This window comes from Scyliorhinus canicula, chromosome 14, assembly GCF_902713615.1.
Source record: "Scyliorhinus canicula chromosome 14, sScyCan1.1, whole genome shotgun sequence".
Taxonomy (NCBI): domain Eukaryota; kingdom Metazoa; phylum Chordata; class Chondrichthyes; order Carcharhiniformes; family Scyliorhinidae; genus Scyliorhinus; species Scyliorhinus canicula.
In genome coordinates, this window is record NC_052159.1 from 62,025,579 (window position 1) to 62,048,078 (window position 22,500).

The 22,500-nt window shown below is 46.4% G+C and overlaps 1 protein-coding gene and 1 long non-coding RNA gene across 3 annotated transcripts in view; one reads left to right on the forward strand and one right to left on the reverse strand.

Annotated features, from left to right (window-relative positions):
- The window catches only part of LOC119977080, a 104,105-nt gene that overhangs the window by 65,265 nt on the left and 16,340 nt on the right, over nt 1-22,500 (forward strand). The gene's annotated exons all lie outside the window — the stretch shown is intronic.
- Nucleotides 19,508-22,500, reverse strand: part of aasdhppt (aminoadipate-semialdehyde dehydrogenase-phosphopantetheinyl transferase) — an 81,672-nt gene continuing 78,679 nt past the window's right edge. For both annotated transcript variants that reach the window (XM_038817657.1, XM_038817658.1), the window contains exons 5-6: nt 22,179-22,256; nt 19,508-19,961 (exon numbers count right to left, since the gene is read on the reverse strand). In XM_038817657.1, coding sequence (XP_038673585.1) covers nt 19,806-19,961; nt 22,179-22,256 — 234 coding nt within the window. In that variant the 3' untranslated portion in view covers nt 19,508-19,805. The remainder of the gene's footprint in view (nt 19,962-22,178; nt 22,257-22,500) is intronic.

Below are 22,500 nucleotides of genomic sequence, written 5' to 3' on the forward strand. Positions count from 1 at the left end.
CTTTATCTTATGCAGCAACTTTTTGTGTGGCACCTTGTCAAAGGCTTTCTGGAAATCCAGATATACCACATCCATTGGCTCCCCATTTGCTCACCCCATTAAAATTCCGCTAAATTAGTTAGGCACAACCTGCCCTTTATGAACCCATGCTGCGTCTGCCCAATGGGACAATTTCTATCCAGATGCTTCGCTATTTCTTCCTTGATGATAGATTCCAGCATCTTCCCTACTACCGAAGTTAAGCTCACTGGCCTATAATTTCCTGCTTTCTGCCTACCTCCTTTTTTAAACAGTGGTGTCATGTTTGCTAATTTCCAATCTGCCGGGACCACACCAGTGTCTGGTGAATTTTGGTAAATCATCACTAGTGCATCTGCAATTTCCCTAGCCATCTCTTTTAGCACTCTGGGATGCATTCCATCAGGGCCAGGAGACTTGTCTACCTTTAGCCCCATTAGCTTGCCCATCACTACCTCCTTAGTGATAACAATCCTCTCAAGGTCCTCACCTGTCATAGCCTCATTTCTATCAGTCACTGGCATGTTATTTGTGTCTTTCACTGTGAAGACCGACCCAAAAAACCTGTTCAGTTCCTCAGCCATTTCCTCATCTCCCATTATTAAATCTCCCTTCTCATCCTCTAAAGGACCAATATTTACCTTAGCCACTCTTTTTTGTTTTATATATTTGTAGAAACTTTTACTATCTGTTTTTATATTCTGAGCAAGTTTACTCTCATAATCTATCTTACTCTTCTTTATAGCTTTTTTAGTAGCTTTCTGTTGCCCCCTAAAGATTTCCCAGTCCTCTAGTCTCCCACTAATCTTTGTCACTTTGTATGCTTTTTCCTTTAATTTGATACTCTCCCTTATTTCCTCAGATATCCACGGTCAATTTTCCCTCTTTCTACCGTCCTTCCTTTTTGTTGGTATAAACCTTTGCTGAGCACTGTGAAAAATCGCTTGGAATGTTCTCCACTGTTCCTCAACTGTTCCACCATAAAGTCTTTGCTCCCAGTCTACCTTAGCTAGCTCTTCTCTCATCCCATTGTAATCTCCTTTGTTTAAGCACAAAATACGAACTGAATTTGGACTTTTGACTGGGTTTTTCCTTTATATTGTTATTTCCCTTTTCTGGATGTCATGGTTCACTGTTTTGTGTAATGGATGTTTGGGCTGGTGTTTTGGGAGGGACGGTTGGGATTTATGATTGTTTGGGTTTTGTTTAGATGTAAAGTTTTGGGAGTTTGGAAGAGGTGGGTGTGGGAGGCTTTGGAGCTGTTGTGTTTTTTCGATGTGGGGAGGGTGCTTTGGCAGGGACCGCCACACTAGTGATTAAGAGCAAGGTGGAGGGAGGGGCAGTGGTCGTTGGAACCTATATGGACAGGTTTCGATGGGCCTGGGAGGTGAATGGTGAGGGGGATTGGAATGGGATGAGGTGTTTTCAAGAGAAGGTTGTGAAGGGGTTTCTGGGAAGAAGGAGTGGGGTGGGGGGGATGACTAGGGCCGGAGCTGGGTCTCACCTGGGAGGATGGTCATGGTGGGTAGAAAGGGTGGGGTTGGAGGGAGACCCCCCCCCCCCAGTCATGGTGATGTGAGAGTGAATGGCTTGTCGGGGACTGGTGAAGAGAGCGTGCATTTTCTTGCACTTAAAGGGCATGAAAGAGGACATGGTGCTGTTATACCTTCTCTCCCCCCTCCACCGCCCCCCCCCCCCCCCCCCCAAACCCCTCCTGCATTTGGAGAAGGTGAAATCTGCTCTGAGAGGGGAAGATGAGGAGTTCCACCGGAGATGGAGTTTGTTTGTCTTACATTTTGGGGATCTGATTTTCAGCAATGGGGGGAGGGCGTTTGGCGTTTGGCATTGGGATGGATTTGTGTGTTGCAAAAATATTGAAAATATGAATTAAAAATTTTTTTTTTAAATGTAGAAATTCTCACCCACAGAGACTCAACTCAGGTTGTTGAGGTGAGAGGGTTCCAGATTTTGAATGGAACCCTGATCCCTGATTTTCTAGCTTACTACTTATTTATTGAGCAATCGCCAACAGGAAAGGGCTATGGGTACATCTTCTACCTGCTCTACTTATAAGCCAAAAGAATCTTAGGGGCATTGAAAGAAATTCCTGGGGTCCTCAGGAATTTTGCACCTATTGCATTCTTTGTCTGTCCAGCAGATGGCCCAGATGGTGAAAACAAACTCAGGTTCCTTTGTCGGCCCATTACATTCCCACAAGAAACAATCCAAGTAAATTGAATGGACAAAATTCTCCCAACGGGCGGCTAAGTGTCGACATCGGAGTAAAAACGGGAGTGTTTTACTCTGGCGTCGGCGCCCGTTCTGGGACCCCATTCTACGGCCCACAGGGGCTAGGACGGTGCCGATCCTGGCCTGAATCCGGTGCCGCGGGGTCCGCGCATGCGCAGTTGGGCTGGCGCCAACTAGCGCACGCGCAGTGGCCTTCTTCCTCGCGGCAGCCCCAACGTCAAATGGTGCAGGGCTACAGGAGCCGGCGCGGAGGAAAGGAGGCCGGCGGGCAGAGAGGCCGGCCACTGATCAGTGGGCCCCGATCGAGGGCCAGGCCAGTACGGAGGCCCCCCCCAGGATCAGACCTCCCCCCCTCCCCCACAGGCCACCCCTGGACCCTTCAACGCCGAGGTCCCGCCAGTTCAGAGGATGTTAGAACGGCGCTGGCAGGACTCGGCTTTTTGTTGACGGTCACGTGGCCCATCCGTGCGAGAGAATCAGCACGCCGGCCCAGGGTCGGTGCATAACCCGACCGGCGCCACACCGACCACGCCAGCGCCGATTCTCCGACCCGGCGGGGGGTCAGAGAATTCCGCCCAATATCTTTTATGAAAATGAATTAAAAAATGAAAATCGCTTATTGTCACGAGTAGGCTTCAATGAAGTTACTGTGAAAAGCCCCTAGTCGCCACATTCTGGCGCCTGGTACGGGAATCGAACCGTGCTGCTGGCCTGCTTGGTCTGCTTGAAAAGCCAGCGATTTAGCCCAGTGAGCTAACCAGCTTTGAAAGTGTTCCCAATGGGGAATGAAGTAAACTACTAATCCCAAATGCCTCAATATGAGCCACCCGGTGGGCTAACACAATGTTTTTCCTGCCTGAGTTGACACTTTGAAGGAAAAACTGAGAGAATTTCACCCACAGTGACTGTACGAGCAGGTCAGAGGCTGGGAAGTCTGTGGCAGATAACTCAACTCTTTCTTCCAAAATTCCCCACAAATCAGGAGTATGGTGGAATACTCGCCACTTTTGTGGAACTTACAACTCCAACAACACTCAAGAAGCTGTACAAAATCAAGGAGAAAGCAGCCAAGCTGACAATCACTTCACCCACTAGCTTAAACATTCACCCCATGCACCACTGATGCACAGTGGCACCATCTATAATAATAATCTTTATTCTCACAAGTAGGCTTACATTAACACTGCAATGAAGTTACTGTGAAAAGCACCTAGTCGCCACATTCCGGCGCCTGTTCGGGTACACGGAGGAAGAATTCAGAATGTCCAATTCACCCAATAAGCACATCTTTCGGGACTTGTGGGAGGAAACCAAAGCACCCGGAGGAAACCCACTCAGACACAGGGAGAACATACACTAATCTATTATAGGAGTACAGACAGTGACCCAAGCCGAGAATCGAAACTGGGACGCTGGTGCTGTGAAGCAACAGTGCTCACTGCTGTGCTACCGTGCCACCCGTGTCTATGCATTGCATAAACTAACCTCAGTGCTTTCAACAACAACTTCTAAAACTGCAACTTCTACCATCTTGAAGGACAAGGGTAGCAGATGAATAGGAACACCATCAACTACAAGTCCCCCTCCAATTAACAGATCATCCTGACTTGGAACTATTGCTGTTCCTTCACTGCCGTGTGATTAAATCCTGGAACTCTCCTCCTAGCAGCACTGTAGGTGTACCTACACTAGATGAACAACAGCGATTCAAGAAGGCAGCACACCACCACTTCCTCATGAATGGGCACTAAATGCTGGCCTTGCAATGACGCTTGTATTTCTTGGAAGAATGAAAAATTACATGTGTAAGAATGAAGAGAAACAGGAATTCAAACATGTAGTCAATATTTGTTTCTCTAAATCATGTTCAATTTTCTTGTAAACTTGATGAAATTTGATGAAACTTAATAATTAACAATAGGTCTACTACATTGACAAGTCGATAATTCCATGTATACCAAATCAATAACTGTGTTTTTCTTCCCATCAATGCCTATAAAAATAGCTCACTAGTGGAAGTAAATTGTTCTCTAATTAATAGGTCAATTGTTTTCTTGTCATCTTTTATTAGTGTGAATACTGTTTCAGTCTGTTGGTTAATACCCTGTTAGTCATGTTGAGCTATAGCAGTATAATAAGGATATTTTATAGGTCTACAGATGTTGTGCAGCCAAATTTTTACTTGAACAGTTTTCAGCACTAATCCATTATAGGAGTACAAATGACCACAAATAGAGGGCCAATAATTTCCTTCTCAGTTTTTGGGGATCAGTAACAAATGTGGCCTTGCACATCCACATCCTGAGGGGGTATGAAAAATCCTTTCTTTTTCTTCATACCTTATTAAAAGTCTCCACCTTACCTTCGAGGAGAAGGTAATAAAAGTTTGGCATTCAGTTTATATTTCAATTTATCAAGTGACCCATGTTACTCAAGAGAATAAGATTGTGAACGTGTAATTGAAGGGAAATCAAAGTCCTGTTGCGTTCACCTCAGGTATTTTGTAGTTTTTACATCTTCAAACCTGGAAATAGTTAGTGTTGATAATGCTTTATTGTGACCTTATAAATTCAGCTTTCAACAAGCTCCATTGTGCTATAAGAACTAGGTGCAGGAGTAGGCCATCTGGCCCCTCGAGCCTACTCCGCCATTCAATGAGATCATGGCTGATCTTTTGTGGACTCAGCTTCACTTTCCGGCCCGAACACCATAACCCTTAATCCCTTTATTCTTCAAGAAACTATCTATCTTTATCTTAAAAACATTTAATGAAGGAGCCTCAACTGCTTCACCGGGCAAGGAATGCCATAGATTCACAACCCTTTGGGTGAAGAAGTTCCTCCTAAACTCAGTCCCAAATCTACTTCCCCTTATTTTGAGGCTATGCCCCCTAGTTCTGCTTTCACCCGCCAGTGGAAAGAACCAGGAATGGTGGTCTTCATCCTAGCCGCCATAGCCCCGGGGAATGCACTGATGCTGTACAAGCAGGAGATGCTCAGGGAGGAGACCGCAACAGCCCCAGGGGAACAGGAGGCAGCGGGTGAGGATGGAGAGCTGGCCGCCCAACAGACGGAGGAGGTGGGAAGGAGTCCAGACCTGGCCTCGTGTGAACCGGCAGTATCCGCCATTCAAGGACCTGCCGGACCAGGCATGTCGTTGAAGACTCCAGCTGAGCAGACGGACAGTGTGACACATCTGACGGATCATGGCGCACCTGGAACCATGGGGGTATGGGGGAGGGCACCTGCTCCCGGTAGCCATCAAGGTGATGGTCGCCCTGAACCTTTATGCCATGGGTCTTCCTAGGCACCGACTGGGGCCCTGTCTGGGATCTCAAAACATTGATGCACAGATGCATTTGAGCCATCACAGAGGCCCTATATGCCTGTTTGGCACAATATATCACGTTCAATGTGGACCGAGCCCACCAGGATGCCCGGGCAGTGGGCAGGCGTCCATTGCTGGGATGTCCCCGGTCCAGGGGATGATCGACAGGATGCATGTCCCCCCACGAGAACCGGCCCATATCGGGCCAGTCTTCACAAACCGAAAGGGGTTCCACTCGATGAACGTGCAGCTGGTGTGACCATGAGCTGCACTTCCTGCACGTCTTCACCCAATACCCGGGCAGTGTGCCTGGCACACTTGACGGTTCCTGACACCTTCGAGGCGTACCCCCGGGTGAGGGGTTGGCTCTTGGGTGGCAGGGGTTATCCCCTGTGGTCGTGACTGATGGCACTTCTCCGGAGGCAACAGGCTGACGCAGAGACCTGCTGCAATGATGCCCATGCTGCACCCAGGGGCATGATCGAGCACTGCATCGGCATTGAGCGGTGCATCAGGTGCATTGGCATCCTGAAGATGTGGTTGAGGTGCTCTGGAGGGGCCCTCCAGTATAGCATGCTTTTAAAAATTAGTTCAGGGAATGTGGGTGTCGCCGGCTGGGCCAGCATTTGTTGCCCATCCCTAATTGCCTTTTGAACTGAGTGGCTTGCTAGGCCATTTCAGAAGGCAGTTAAGAGTAAACCATATTAGCGTCATAGATGTTTACAGCATGGTACCAGACCCTTTGGCCCAGCTTGTCCATGCCACCCAGTTTCTATCACTAAGCTAGTCCCACTTGTCCACATTTGGCCCATATCCCTTTATACCCGCCCATGTAACTGTCCAACTGTTTTTTAAAAGGAAAAATTGTACCCGCCTCTACCATTGCCTCTGGAAGCCTGTTCCAGATGCTCACCACCCGTTGTGTAAAAATATTTCCCCTCTAGTCTCTTTTGTATCTCTCCCCTCTCACCTTTAACCTATGCCCTCTAGTTCTAGACTCCACTACCTTTGGGAAAAGATGTTGACTCTTATCTTATCTATGTTCCTCATTATTTTATAGACCTCCATAAGATCACCCCTAAGCCTCCTACGCTCCAAGGAAAAAAGTCCCATCCTATCCAGCCTCTCCTTATTACTCAGACCACCAAGTCCTGGTAGCATCCTCATAAACCTTTTCTGCCCTCTTTCTAGTTTAACAATATCCTTCCTAGGGCAGCACGGTGGCGCAGTGGGTTAGCTCTGTTGCCTCACGGCACCGAGGTCCCAGGTTCGATCCTGGCTCTGGGTCGCTGTTCGTGTGGAGTTTGCACATTCTCCCCGTGTTTGCGTGGGTTTCGCCCCAACAACCCAAAGATGTGCAAGGTAGGTGGATTGAACACGCTAAGTTCCCCTTAATTGGAAAAAAAAATGAATTGGGTACACTAAATTTATTTAAAAAAACAATATCCTTCCTATAATAGGGTGACCAGAACTGAACACAGTATTCCGTGTGTGGTCTTACCAATGTCTTGTACAACTTCAACAAGAAGTCTCAACTCCTGTATTCACTATTCTGACCAATAAAACCTAACATGCTAAATGCCTTCTTCACCACCCTGTCCACCTGCAACTCCACCTTCCAGGAGCTATGAACCTGTACCCTGAGATCTCTCTCTGTAACTCTCCCCAACTCCCTTCCATTAACTGAGTAGGTGCTGTCCTGATTTGATCTACCAAAATGCATCACCTCACATTTATCCAAATTAAACTCCATTTCTCCAAATTAAACCAAATTAAATTAAATTGCTGTGGATCTGGAGCCACATGTAGGACAGACCAAGTAAGGACGACAGATTTCCTTCCCTAGAGGATACGGGTGAACTAGATGGGTTTTTACAACAATCGAAAATGGTTTCATGGTCATCACTGGAACTTTTAATTTCAGATTTTTATTGAATTCAAATGTCACTATCTGCCATGGTGGAATTTGAACCCGGGTTCCCGGAGCATTACCCTGGGTCTCTGGGTTACTAGTCCAGTGACAATGCCATTATGCCACCGCCTCCCGCTAGGCGGGACTCCCACATTATGGTGGCCTGCTGTGTCCTCCATAACAGTGCGCAGCAGCTGGGCGACCTGCTGGAGGAGGAGGATGAACGCGAGGCCTCGTCCAGCAATTAGGATGCGGAGGATGCCCAGGGCATGGACCCGGGCAGGTGCAGGAGGCCGAACAACATGTGCACCAGGGCCAGCACGTACAGGAGGCTCTAATTGTCTCAAGGTTCACTGACTAGAGGGCTGGCCAACAACACGAACATTCCATCCCCCCGCCCCCTTACTCACTACAGAGTGCGAAGCCCTGGGTTGGCAGTCACAGCAGGTCTGGGCCATGGGATGTAGGATGATAATGATCTGCTCTGCGATGAGCTCTGGTGCCCCACATTGTTTGACAATGTCTGGCTCCTGCCCACAGTAGCACTTTCCACCATCCATCTTGGTGATCCCTGCTTGCGAGCTGGCCACTCCATCCACTGACCCTTGGAGTGATGGGCTGTGGCACCGGGGAGTTGTGCGGTGTCTGTCTTGGGGCCCGGCATCAACGGGACTCCAGGCACAGTCATTCTCCCCGTCCTCGGGGGCTAGAACGGCGCCGGAGTGCTGTGCGCTGCTCCGGTGCCGAAAGCCATCTCACCACGGCCAGTGTGGGTCCGTGCATGCGCGCCACGGCCAACGCGGATCCACGGAAGCGCACCATGACCATCTTCACACCGGCCCGTGAGTAATATGGCGGAGCCCTACAGGGGCCCGGTATGGCGTAACATAGGCCCCCCCGCCGGAATTAGCGCGCCCGCCGATCGGTTGCACCCGATCATGGGCCTGGCCACAGTGGAGGCCCCCACCCGGTGTCAGCTCCCTCCGCCCCCCACTAGGAAGGCCCCCGCAGCCAGAATGCCGAGGTCCCGACGGGTAGGACCATACGCAAACGATGCCGGTGGAACTCGGCGGGCACTTGGCCCGTCGAGCGCGCAGAATCATCACGGGGGACGCTTTCAACTGCCCCCGACCGGCGCTGCTGTGACCACGCCAATGTGATTGCCGGCGATTCTCCGGTCGCCGGGGAATTGGTGGTCCGGCATCGGTGCAGGATTCACGTACCCCCCCCCCCCCCCGTATATCCGACCTGGCGCGTGCTTGGAGAATCCTGGCATGGACCTTTTTTGTGCAGGTGTTTATTTTGAACATAACAGGTGAACATCTCCATAGCGGTTTGTGCCCTAACCTCTAACGCTACCCTGGGTGCTGCACCCTTGTCAACTTAACTGGTGTCTACCTTGCTGGTCTTACAGGTCATAGCGATACATCTCGGTGGATCCCCAGGTGGTACATCTGGGGCAGAGGCGGCTTGCTGCAATTACGTCCCTGCGACCTGGGTCCCCTCTCGCAGCCGTCCTCTGGAGTGACCATGCCTGGATGGGCCTGGCAGTTGTTCAGATGTCCCCCAACCTGTTTTGCCCACTGCTGACTGGATGCACCTGGAACAGGAGAGGATGGGGGTGGGGGGGGGCGGGTTGGAGTCTAGGGCGCTGCGGTGTTCCAGCACCTCTCCTTCGGGGGTCACCGGCATGGGCCCCATCACTTCCTGCTCCCTCACAGTGCCCAATGGCCCTCGGGTTTCTCTGCGGGATGGGGGTGCAACCAGGAGTGCAAACTGCTGGGGCTCTTCCGCCATCTGGCGCTGCCAGTCCTGGACTATCGTTCTCATCTCCAACCAGGGTCTCAATGCTCGTGGCCATGGAGCACAGGGACTGGGCCACCTCCCGCTGGGACTGGCTCAGGTCAGCCAGTGCCCGGGTAATGTCGTCAACACCTTCAGTCATAACCCGTTGGGACTGCGAAAGTTCTGGAGCGGCGCTGCATGCCCTGGTGGCCCTGGTACATGGCTGCCTGTGACAGGGCTGCCCTGTCCTGTGCCTCGGCCACCGTCTGCACAGAGTGCCCAGGTCTTGGACACCCTGACCCATTGCTGATACCTTCGCCCCCAAGGCCTCCACCGTGGAAGCCACCTGTGCGATGTTGACCTGGGTAGGTAGCACGCATGGGCGGCACTGCCTCCTGCCCTTGCAGATGGTTGGATTCCTCCAACGGTTGCTGACATCCATTATATAATCCCTGGCTCTGTGTCTGCATCTCCACTATTAGGAGCACCAATTCCAGAAGCCCGAGACCCATTAGGATGGCAGCTAGTCCTTGGGTTTGGGCCACCCTCCGACTGTTCGCCCCCTCAGGGATTTCTACCTCCAGCTGAAGTACTGCTACATGTGCATGATGTGCACCAGATTGTGCCCCAGGAGCCTCTTCACTAACATGCCCAACCAAGTTAGTGTTTCTGGGTGGTGGAGGGTGTTGGAGACAGCTGTGACGGAAAGGCAGTGTTTCCCCCAGACTGGTGCTTGGGGTGTCTCGAGCTGGCATTTGGGAGCTCCCTTCTTCTATCAGTTGCCACCTCGTCACTGGAATCTGCTTGAGGTTGGGATGAGGGTGGGATGGCGGGGGTGGTGGACATCAGAAGGGCCTGCCTCATTGGCAGATGAACCTGCAAGACTCAGGACATGGCGCATGATTGGATCGCAGGTTGGGGTGGTATGGGGTGGTAGGGTGAGGGCTATGCCATGAGTGCCATAGGGACAACGCAATTCAGTGGGGGCTCACTTGGTTGCCCAATGCCGACTTCCACATTGGCTACTGCCCTCTCTCCCAGCCGACTGACCTCGTCCAGTGGCTGGCGCTCTGTGACAGTGAAGGGTTGCAGATCCAGCAGTCCCCCTCACGTCCTCTCTCTCTCTCTGGTTATGCGCTCCCTTCTCCTAGAGAGGGGCGGGGGAGGAAGCGGAGACAGACTTTTGCACAGTGTTCGGTACGTGCAGCAAAGGGGGTGAGCAGCTGGTCGGCTTTTGTGGGCAGGGCACCCGGCCATGGAGGGTGGTATGGGTGCTGGCATGTGGTGCAGGGTGGGGTGCGTGTGGTGTTTGTCGCCCACCAGATGTGGCCAGCAAAGTCTCGAGCTCTGCGTCTGCTATTCGTGCTGCCATCCTGTTGGCTGGGATGAATGTCTGTGCGGAGTGGAGTGCTAATATGCGGCTGCAGTTTGTCAACCTCTCGAGTGTCAATCCAAACTCCATTGAATTAGATACCATTTTCATTGGAATCGATCGACTTCCACATGGTGCCAGTGCTAGCCCATTACCCAATCATGAATTGTTCCTAGTTTTTTATTAAAATGTATTTTATTCCAAACGTATATAAAAAGTTTCAACACATAAACAATTCAGGAAACAACCTTCCCAACACACAACTATACAGTTTTTCGTCTCCCCCCCCCCACCCTCCCCCTCATTCCCCCCTGATGAACAACTCCTCCAACACGGTCACGAACACCTCCCATTGTCCCTCGAAGCCCCCCACTGAATCCCTCAACTCGGAATTGATCTTTTCCAGCCAAAGAAAGCCATCGCCCAAGTTCGCAAAATGACAAGTGACTCCAAGTTTGCAGATGAAAAAAGCTAGCCAGGAATGTGTGATGTGAGGAAGATGTAAAGCAGCTAGAGGATTTGGACTGCCTTAAGAGAGTGGGCAAGTAAATGGCAGATGGAATATAGTGCAGAAAAAGGAGAGTTAATCCACTTTGGTAAAAGGAACAGATGTGCAGGGTATTTCCTAAATGATAAGAAATTAGAAAATGTACATGTACAAAGGGATCTTGTCCATAAGTCACTGAAGGCTAACATGAAGGGGCAGCAAGCTCATAGGAAGGCTGATGGAACGTTAACCTTTATCGCAAGAGGATTGGAGTACAGTAGTAGTGAAGTCTTGCTTCAATTCAGCACGGAGCACAGTGATTAGCACTGTTGCTTCACAGCTCCAGGGTCCCAGGTTCAATTCCCGGCTTGGGTCTCTGTGTGGAGTCTGCACGTTCTCCCTGTGTCTGAGTGGATTTCCTCCGGGTGCTCCGGTTTCCTCCCACAAGTCCCAAAAGACGTGCTGTTAGTTAATTTGGACATCCTGAATTCTCCCCGTGCACCCAAACAGGTGCTGGAATGTGGCAACTAGGGATTTTTCACAGTAACTTCACTGTAGTGTTAATGTAAGCCTTCTTGTGACACTAATAAAGATTATTATTAATTGTATAGAGGCTAGGTTAGGCCACACATAGAGCATTATGTGCAGTTTTGATCCTCTTACCTCAGAAAGGATAGTATTGCCATAGAGGTTCACGAGACCTGTTGCTGGGATGGTGGGACTGCCCTATGAAGAGAGATTGGGAAACTGGGCTTGTATTCGACGGTTTCAAAGATAGGTGAGCTAATTGATACCTACAAAATACATACAGGAATACAGTGTAGATGCAGGCAAGATGTATCCCTTGCTTTGGGAGTCTAGAACCAGGGGCACAATTTCAAAATAAGGGGGACATCTGTTAGGACCACGATGAGAGAAATTTCTTTACATAGAGGGCAGGGCTGTGAATCTTTGGAATTCTTGACCCCAGACAGCTGTGGAAGCTCAGTCATTGAATATGTTTAAGATAGAAGTTGATAATTTCTGATTTGCAGTCATGTAAAGATTTATTAGGGAGAATGTGGGTAAAAGGCAGTGAATTGTCTGATCAATCAAGATCATATTGAAAATTCACAAGTAAGCCATCTCAGTGAAGGCGTTGAGATGGTCTAGACCCAGACCTCTGTTACTGACCCCAAGATTGGGATTTACATGCCTTTAACATTCTAGAATATTGTCCCTACTCAACAGCCTGAATGGTCTACTCCTGTTCATGACTCCTTACAAATGGAAATAAAAGCAAAATACTTCAGCTTCTGGAAATCTGAAATATAAGCAGAAAATGCTGGAAAAACTAATGCTGAATTAACTGTTTCTTTCTCCACGGATGCAGCTAGACCTGAGTTCTTTCCAACATTTTCGGTTTTTATTCCTTACATTTATTCTTTTACCTCTTTTATTTCCTTGGACAGCAACTGCCAAACCCATGACCACTATCATCTAGGAGGACAAAAGTACTGGATACTTGGTAACACCTCCACCTGGAAGTTCCCCTCCAAATCATTCACTATCTGGACTTGGAAATATATCTTTGTTTCTTCAGTGTCACTGGGTTAAAATCCTGGAACTCCCTCCCTAACATCACTGTGAATGTACCTACATCTCAGGGATTGCAGTGGTTCAAGAAGGCAGCTCACCAACACCTTCTGAAGGGCAATGCGGGATGGGCAATAAATGCTGGCCTAGCCAGCGATTCCCACATCCCACAAATATATATTTTTAAAAGTTGCTTTAAAGCTTAAAAAAAATCCTGGGTAGGTCTTTCAGGGTCTTGGTCAACCTGCAGCTGTACCTCCCACACAAAACAGTTATTCCAAGGGCAGCACGGTGGTGCATTGGGTTCGCTCTGCTGCCTCACGGCGCTGAGGTCCCAGGTGTGATCCCGGCTCTGGGTCACTGTCCGTGTGGTTTGCACATTCTCCCCGGTTTGCGTGGGTTTCGCACCCACAGCCCAAAGATGTGCAGGCTAGATGTGCACCGGAATGGCTGCAGATTTTCACGTCCTTAATACATAGATAGATGAGATTTGAAGAATGATCACATGGGTGACATTTTTGCAGGAACACTCATTAATTATTCCAGACCAGGATTTAATTTGATATTTTGCATTCAGTCAACAGATCAGATTTGATTAGTTTGATGGGCTGAATATAACATCTCTGGTTGCCACTTCAATTTTTGTTGCAATGTTTCACTGGGGATTAGCTTAAATTTATACAAACATATAAAAACAAAAAAACAGCACTCAGCAGCCGTGAAACCAGTTATTTTGATGCTGTTGGCTGAACTGGCTACTTCAGCCTGAAAGTTTATCTACTTACATACAAACCAGGAGCAGGAGGCAGCCATTTGGCCTCGCAGACCTTCTCTGCCATTCAATAAGACAATGGTTGGTCTAACTGCAGTCTCAACTCCACATCTGACACCCTTGTTCATCAGGAATTGATCTACATTGTCCTTAAAAATATTGAATGACCTTTCCTCCACCATGAACACCATTAATGCCCCTTTACCAGGGCAAAATATTTGTTGTGGCACAAGTTGAAGCTGATCAAAGCTAAACAGACTCTGGCATTTTGCTTTTTATACAAAGTTTCTATATTTGTGCTGCAAGCTTGCATTACTAGGCAGATGTAATACAAGCATTGCCATATGATGATGCACGGTGACAGATCATTTGGCCTGATAATTTATACATACAAAATCACATTCTTAAATGGTATCTGTGACATTTGGATTGAATTACCTCCCTGCTTGAGTCTGAGAAAGGTGATGTATTAATTTTTTTACTCAATGCATCAAATGATATATGAATCACGATTCATGAATGACAAAAAGTCAGTATTCAATTGTAGCAAGTGTTTAGGAAGGCAAATGGATTGTTGTTGCCTGTTGCAAGAGAAATGGAATAAGTAGGGAAGTTTTACTGCAGCTGCATAGGGCCATGGTGAGACCACATCTGGAGTACAGTGCAGTTTGGTCTCCTTATTTGGAAAAGGATATTGAATTAGAAGCAATTCAGTGAAGTTTCACTTGATTCATTCCTGGAATGAAGCTCTTATCTTACGAAAAAAGGTTGCGCAGGTTGTGCCGATACTAATTGGACGGCAGAAGAGGTGATCTTAATGCAACAAGCAAAATTCTGAGAGGAATTGATAGGAGTGAATATCGGGACGGTTCCTCTTGTGGACAGGACTAGAAAGTGCTAGGAGAATGAGTTTATAACTAAGAGGTCATTCACCTAATTTCCAGTCTGTGGCATTTCAGTGTATGTGAATTGGCTTCTGTATTTTCCTACACTTCAAATTTAATTCATTTGGGACATTCTGAAGATATGGGGCGGAATGGTGCCATATTTTATCAAATTGGCAGGCTCAGACTGAAAACCAGCGTGTAGCACTGCATCTGCAGAGCAGTTTTCTCGCCAGACTGTGAGCCTCTCTGAGAGTAAAAATGAGTGGGCCCTGGCACTCTCTCACCGCTCTCCCCCGCCCCCCCAACCATGCATAATAGGAGCAGCCACCCCCCTCCCCCCCCCCAAATGTAGCTTCCCAGAGGACCCACTCTCGGCACTGCCCCATGGCACAGGTTGACACTGCCAGGTTGGCACTGTGTCCAGGCATGCCCCTCTCCCCACGGGTCTATACTTACCTTTGCGCTCCTGGTTGGGGGGAGGGAACACAGCTCCCCGCAACTGATTCACATCTTCGAATAATGTGTAACTCTCATTGTCACGTCACGTTGGCGAGGTTTGAATATTCAGTGATGGAGAATCATGTGGCGGGGGGCTGGGTAATTATATCGAAATGTGTTCAACAATATTTAAAAGTTCATCTTTGAATGTCATAACTGCACACCCAGGAGTCTTTTCCGTAAATAATGTTTAACTCCCTCCATCCCATTCCGCTTCTCCAGCTCTTGGTAAGGCAGCTGGAGGATGGTACATCCTGGTTTTCGCAGTTGTTGATCCCGCATTGCTCGAGACCCCACCAGCAATACGGTCATTCACCGACATCACCATAATGATAATAATCATTATTAGTGTCACAAGTAGGCTTACATTAATGAAGATACTGTGAAAAGCCCCTAGCCACCACATCCCAGTGCCTGTTCGGGACACAGAGGGAGAACTCAGAATATCCAATTCACCTAACAGCACATCTTTCGGGACTTGAGAGTAAACCAGAGCACTCGGATGAAACCCATGCAGACACAGGGAGAACATGCAGACTCCGCACAGACAGTGACCCAAGTTGGGAATCAAACCCGGGTCCCTGACGCTGTGAAGCAACAGTGCTAACTGCTGTGCTACCGTGCTGCCGGTTCCTGTTCACTTGTTCCATGTCCGGGTGTCTCTTCCTGAATCAGCAGTGGTGGCACAGGACTCACCCTGCCCAGTGCTGTCCTGGCTCTCAGAGTAGTGAGGGTTGTCATAAAAACCCAGCGCAGAAGACTCCAGTCTGAAAAAGTTGTTCACTTGGTTCTGGGAGGGTGGGGGTTGTCTCTGTTTCCTTGTCAGGGATTTTAAGGTTCTTGGCCTTTGCCGGCATGAACCTCGTGATGTCACGAGCACGGTGCATGGAAAATTGGGAAACGCAATCTTTTCAGAGAGAATCACTTTTCCCAATGGTCTTTGGATTTTCCATCTATGTCAGCGATCATGTAGACCGTTAATGCGGGCTCAAAAGTCACCCATGTGATAGAGATGTAAGTTATTTTGCTGCAGAAAGGATGTCAACCCTCAGACATATATAGGAATGGAGCCCATGTATAATAGTGAAATGCTCTAATTTTTAAATCGCTTCTTCATTGGCAGCTGAACCTTTAAAATCTCTTTGCTTGTTCTTGCTCTTGTGAAGTGCCTTGGGACATTTTACAATATTAAATGTCTGTTTATTTGCAAATTGTTGCTGCTTACAATTACAAAAACTAAAGTGCATGATTTAATGCATATAAATGGGTTGTTTAGCTTTTAAAATAAATCTACAATAGATTCCATCAAGCAAATGTATTTTTTTAACATTTCAATTTATCTGATTTTTTTTTTCTTCCGTGACCATTTGACCAAAGGATTAATCACAAGTAATTGCACTGTGACCTACTTGTTCCCAGCAGGGCTAACATGGCTCCAAAATTAGTTGCTGACATCTGTACATGACAGGAATCCAGAGACAGCTGTGGAAAAATACGCTAATAGTCGGTTGCGAATCTTCACGTAGGCTTCTTGGAGACTGACAGTGTGCTTTGTCATAACAATCAGTCAGAAAGCTGGAATGCATCTTAACTTGGTAAATCAGTCAAAGGTCACATTGTGCCAGTCTGGAATGTACCAGTCTGGACTGATCTATATTTGACAGATACAAGTTATTGACAACCTGCTACATGAACAGTCATAATAGAAATCATTAAATGCCTTGTGACCCGCAGATACATTTAGACACGTTAGTAAAAGTTACATGGTGTATACTAATTAAAAATACCATTTAATTCAGTAAAAATTATGCAAAGGGATAATGGTATATAAAATTTTAATACAGATAAAATAACATTGCAGGTCCCAGTCATCATCTATTTAGGCCTCAATTACATTCCGTACAACCCCATTCATTTTGAATTTGATTATGACGCTTTACCCCAGCAGCTCTGAACCACTGACTTTTCTCATCATTTGATATTAGTTACACATGAAGGAACATGAAATCATTTGCAAAAACATCTGAGCAGCATTAATTATTAGGGACTGCTGAATTTAATGGATTGCTTTGAAATTCCTGAAGCACCGTGTGGAATTATAATATCCAAGTTAAAAGTGGAGTTATACAAATCAATTAAAAGACAATAGCTTGTACGTTTTTTCCCCTCAGCCTTTGTAAATTTAAAGTCATAGTTCACGGTTTCAAAGAGTTCAAATAATTTTATGGAAAAGCTCATTATTTTCCATAATACCCCTTTATACAGGTATTTGAGGGTCAGATTGTATCAGTCCTACACAAGGTTAGCTTTCTGCTGTTGTTTGCAGATAAACTTAACTAGAAAAATTGGACTAGTGGAGAAATGTACTGCATTGCAACTGAGCAAAGTGGGGGCAGAACGGTAGCACAAGTGGATAGCACTGTGGCTTCCCAGCGCCAGGGTCCCAGGTTCGATTCCCTGCTGGGTCACTGTCTGTGCATAGTCTGCACGTTCTCCCAGTGTCTGCGTGGGTTTCCTCCGGGTGCTGCTATTTCCTCCCACAGTCCAAAGACGTGCAGGTTAGGTGGATTGGTAAATCCACCTAACGCCATGATAAATTGCCCTTAGTGACCAAAAAGGTTAGGAGGAATTATTGGGTTACGGGGATAGGGTGGAAGTGAGGGCTTAAATGGGTCGGTCCACACTCGATAGGCCGAATGGCCTCCTTTTGCACTATGTTCTATCTGACTGGGTACTATTACAGTGAATTACTGAACCAGCTTTATAGACTCCTGGGTGGGAGGTGAGGAATGTAAAGAGGACTGGCTGGTTACCAGCAAGAAAAAAAGTGGAGGAGTAAAAATAATTTTATGGGGAATATCAGCAAACATAAAAAAGATTGAGAAACTGGAATTAGTATTAAGAAACACAAGACATTGATGTACTAAAACATTCACTAGCAGATTAAAATATCTGCTACAGGGTTCAGAGCAGGTAAACAACAAATTAGCTGGAGAGTGGAAACATGAGTTTAGGAGCATTATGTGACAGCAGAAGGGTTTGGCTACTAAAGCAGACAAAAATAAGATTAAAACATTCTAGATGTTCTACATGTGGATAGGGAGCCAGAGGTAGATCAGAAAATGCACAAAGGATTCTTGAGGAAAAGCTAAAATGTTGATTGTGGTGATTTCAATTACTTAGATACTGGCAGCTTAAGCATCAAGAGACACTATGGAAGGGTTCCAGATGCTTGTAGGGTTATCTCCTTTAATTAATCAATCACCATGGTTAGAGAGTATACTAGAGTTAAATTTGGAAAATGAGCTGAGTGCAGTTAAATGTAGATTAAACTACAGGGTATCCGTGATCTAGTGGTCACCAGATTTGAAATACTTGAGGATATGTAGGAAAAACAGCAATACCAAGATATTAAACTGCAAACTACTTAAAGAAACTTGCTGTGATTTTTCAATATCTGAAAATCTACAAGGCATTAAAATCACATTCTCTTTCTCTTCACCTGCCCACCATCCACTGACTGGGCCATGGTATAGTATTCCACATCCCGAGAAGACACGTGATTGGGTTTCTAATCCTGTATTCACCGATAATTGGAACAATTAGTACCATGAACAATTAGATCACAAATACATTTTAATGCAAAGTAAAATCCAAAAAAGGTGTTTACAGACTTCATGCAGATTCGCGATTTGCTCATGAAAATGTCACTTTCTTCAATTAGAAGGCTTGAGACCAATTTTCTTTTTCAACAACAGACTTCAAAGATCACAGAAGCTATTTTCTCGGGGGGGATAATACAATGTTTAAAGCCTGAAACTGGGTATTTTTTAAAAAATTATTTTTTAAATTGAGCCTTTGATGCGCAAGTGGCAAGTGTGTTCTGCTGCAAGAAACAAATTGAGGTGCATCAGACAGTGTGCACCATTCAGAAAATGATTCGAAGGGTTAGGTTCATGTGGCGAGCACCAATGCAATTGAAATGGTTTGAAGGGACGGTACTTACCTTGCTCTGTCCCTATTATTGTCAGTGGGTCCCAGTCTAGAAATGCAAGATGTAGCAAATACCAATAAAGAAGAATTCATCGTGCTAGTTTCTACCTAAATGATTGCTTATGTAAGGTGAACAGTTGTTTATCCGGATTTATCTTGCTAAATTGAATCTCTCAAGTATTTACTGCATCTGTCCCTTCCTCCAATCCAAAATTCAGAGGAATTTGCTCTGGTCATGGCTAATCCAGGGTTCAAATACATGTCTCAGAAAAGATCCTACAATCTTGTTTATTAGACCATCACAACACAGTAAGTAGAACAGTGGTTAGCACTGTCACTTCACAGCGCCAGGGTCCCAGATTCGATCCCCAGCTTGGATCACTTTGTGCAGAGTCTGCACGGTCTCCCCGTGTCTGCGTGGGTTTCCTCCGGGTGCTCCGGTTTCCTCCCACAAGTCCCGAAAGACATGCTATTAGGTAATTTGGACATTCTGAATTCTCCCTCTGTGTACTCGAATAGGCGCCGGAATGTGGCGACTAGGGGCTTTTCACAGTAACTTCATTAGTGTTAATGTAAGCCTACTTGCGACAATAATAATTATTATAATATTATTAATCAATTTCTTCATGAGTCATCAGAAAGAATAGTTTACTCCTTTGAATCCATTCAGTTGTCAGACTGACATTTTCATTTGGTCTGCAAAAGCATAATGTTAAATAAATAGTCATCAATATGACAACGTTACAGCCAATGTCATAAATCTAAAACCAAAGTTCGCACCAATCATTCTGTACAATGCTTAAGAAAAGCTATCTCTGAGGAAATGGAAATAATTGATTTATATTGTACATTGTCTCCTTCAGTTGCCCGTCTGTGATTAAGGTACCCAAGATTCACGATTGACAGCTCTGCTCCTTGCAGTAATAATGTTATAAAGGCATCCTCAGTCTCGTTTTTTCTTTCTTGGCTTGAAAGTTCTCCCAGTACATAGGATTATCTGGTGCCATAGCAATGGCTGAAGAGATTAGATCCTTAAAGGTCAGAAGTGTGAACTGAGATGGTTCCTGATTTACATTCTCTTGCAGCTAAAGAAAGGGTAGACACAGAACAATTGTGAAAAAAGGTCTTGTAATACTTGGCACCTCATGTAATGTAGTATTTTATACTTGTTCACAAATAAAACAATTTAATTTCTGAAGGCTATGCATGCAACATAAGGAAGAGACAGTGGCATAGTGGCACTGTCACCGGACTCGTAATCCATAGGCTGAGGCTATGCTCTGGGGACACCAGTTCAAATGGAATTTAAATTCAATTAATTAATAAATCTGGAAGTAAAAGCTAGTCTCAGTAATGGTGACCATGAAACTCTAGATGAGTGTCATAAAAAACAATCTGGTCTATAAATGTCCTTAAGGGGAGGAAATCTGCCATCCTTACCTGGTCTGTCCTACAGGTGACTCCAGACCTGGACAATGTGGTTGTCTGAAATGGCCTCCAAGCCATTCAGTTAAAGGGAAATGAGGAATCGGCAACAAATGCTGCACTTGCAAAGGAGGATTGTTTTTAAATTAATATACGGTATGTGGCTGTCGCTGGTTAGGCCAGCATTTATTGCCCATTCCTAGTTGCCCTTCAGAAGGTGGTGGTGAGTTGCCTTCTTGAACCGCTGCAGTCCTTTCAAGTGTAGGTCCACCCACTGTGCTATTAGGGAAGGAGTTCCAGGATGTTGCCCCAGCAACAGTGAAGGAACGGCGATATATTTAACAATAATGATAGTTTGTCACAAGTAGGCTTCAATGAAGTTACTGTGAAAAGGCCCTAGTCGCCACATTCCTGCGCCTGTTCGGAGAGGTCGGTTCGGGAATTGAACCCGCACTGCTGGCCTTGTTCTGCATCACAAGCCAGCTGTTTAGCCCACTGTGCTAAACCAGCCCCCGATTTCCAAGTTAGGATGGCGAGTAACTTGGAGGGGAGCCTCGAGATGGTGGGGTTCCCAGGTATCTGCTGCTCTTGTCCTTCTAGTTGGCAGTGGTTGTAGGTTTGGAAGGTGTTGTCTAAGGAGCCGTGGTGAGTTACTGCAGTGCATCTTGTAGACGGTACACTGGGCTGCCACGGTTTGTCGTTGGTGGGCACTCTTCCAGGCAAGTGGGGAGTATTCCATTAACTTCGGACTTGTGCCTTGTAGATGGTGGGCAGGGTCAGTTACTCACCATAGGATTCCTAGACCTGCCCTGGTAGCCACAATATTAATGTTTTGAAACAATGGTAACCCCCAGGATGTTGATTGTAGGCGATTTAGCGATGGTAATGCCATTGAATGTCAAGATCCTCTCTTGTAGGAGATGGTCATTGCCTGGCACTTGTGTGGCATGAATGTAACTTGCCACATGTCAGCCCAAGCCTGGATATTGTCCAGATCTTGCTGCATTTGGACATGGACTGCTTCATTATCTGATGAGTCGTGAACAGTGCTGAACATTGTGCAGTCATCTGCAAACATCCCCACTTCTGACCTTATGATGGAAGGGAGGTAAATTGATGAAGCAGCTAAAGGTGGTTGGGCCTGGGACACTACCCTGAGGAACTCCTGCAGTCATGTCCTGGAGCGGAGATGATTGACCTCCAACCACCACAACCATCTTCCTTTGTGTCAGGTATGACTCCAATCAGCGGAGCATTTTATCCCCAGATTCCAGTTTAGCTAGGGCTCCTTGATGCCAGACTCGGCCAAATGCTGCCTTGATGTCAAGGGCAGTCACTTTTCACCTCACCTCTGGCATTCAGCTCTTTTGTCCATATTTGAACCAAGGCTGTAATGAGGTCAGGAGCTGAATGACCCTGGCGGAACCCAAACTGAGCATCCGTGAGCAGTTATTGCTGAGTAAGTGCTGCTTGATAGCACTGTCGATGACTCCTTTCATCACTTTGATGGAGAGTAAACTGATAGGGCTATAATTTGCTGGGTTAGATTTGTCCTGTTTCTTGTGTACAGGACACACCAGAGCAACTTTCCACATTGCCAGATAGATGCCAATGTTGTAACTGTACTGGAACAGCTTGGCTTGGGGTGTGGAAAGTTCTGGTGCACAAGTCTTCAGTATTATTGCCGGAATATTGTCAGGGCCCATAATGTCCAAGATATTTTGTTGTTTATTAACTTCGATGCTTTGACAAATTAACTCCTAGAAATGCAATCTTTTTTTGTTTGGTTTGTTAGTCAATATTAGCTAAACTTGTTGGGGGTCAATGGTTTGTTTCTGTGCCGTAAATATTAGATAATATTAAGTAGCTATCATTACCTGTAGAGGGTTTTTGGTGATCATGTCTGGTTTGCCAAGTGATACAGCAACATGATGGTTCTCATCCAGCATAGATTCCTAGTAAATGCAATAAAGATTAAATCATTCACATCTTATGAAAATGAGAGACATTAAACTGGAAAAGGATTAATACACTATAATGTATCCTCTGTAATACAGCCCAAATCATCTACATGTGTAGTGTCAGAACAAATTTAAAGTAGCCAAGCTACAAAACCCCAGTGCAAAATTAGGTCACAAATATAACTAAATGTAATCGATCCATTAAATTTTTCATGCGCCTATATAGAATGCACAGCAC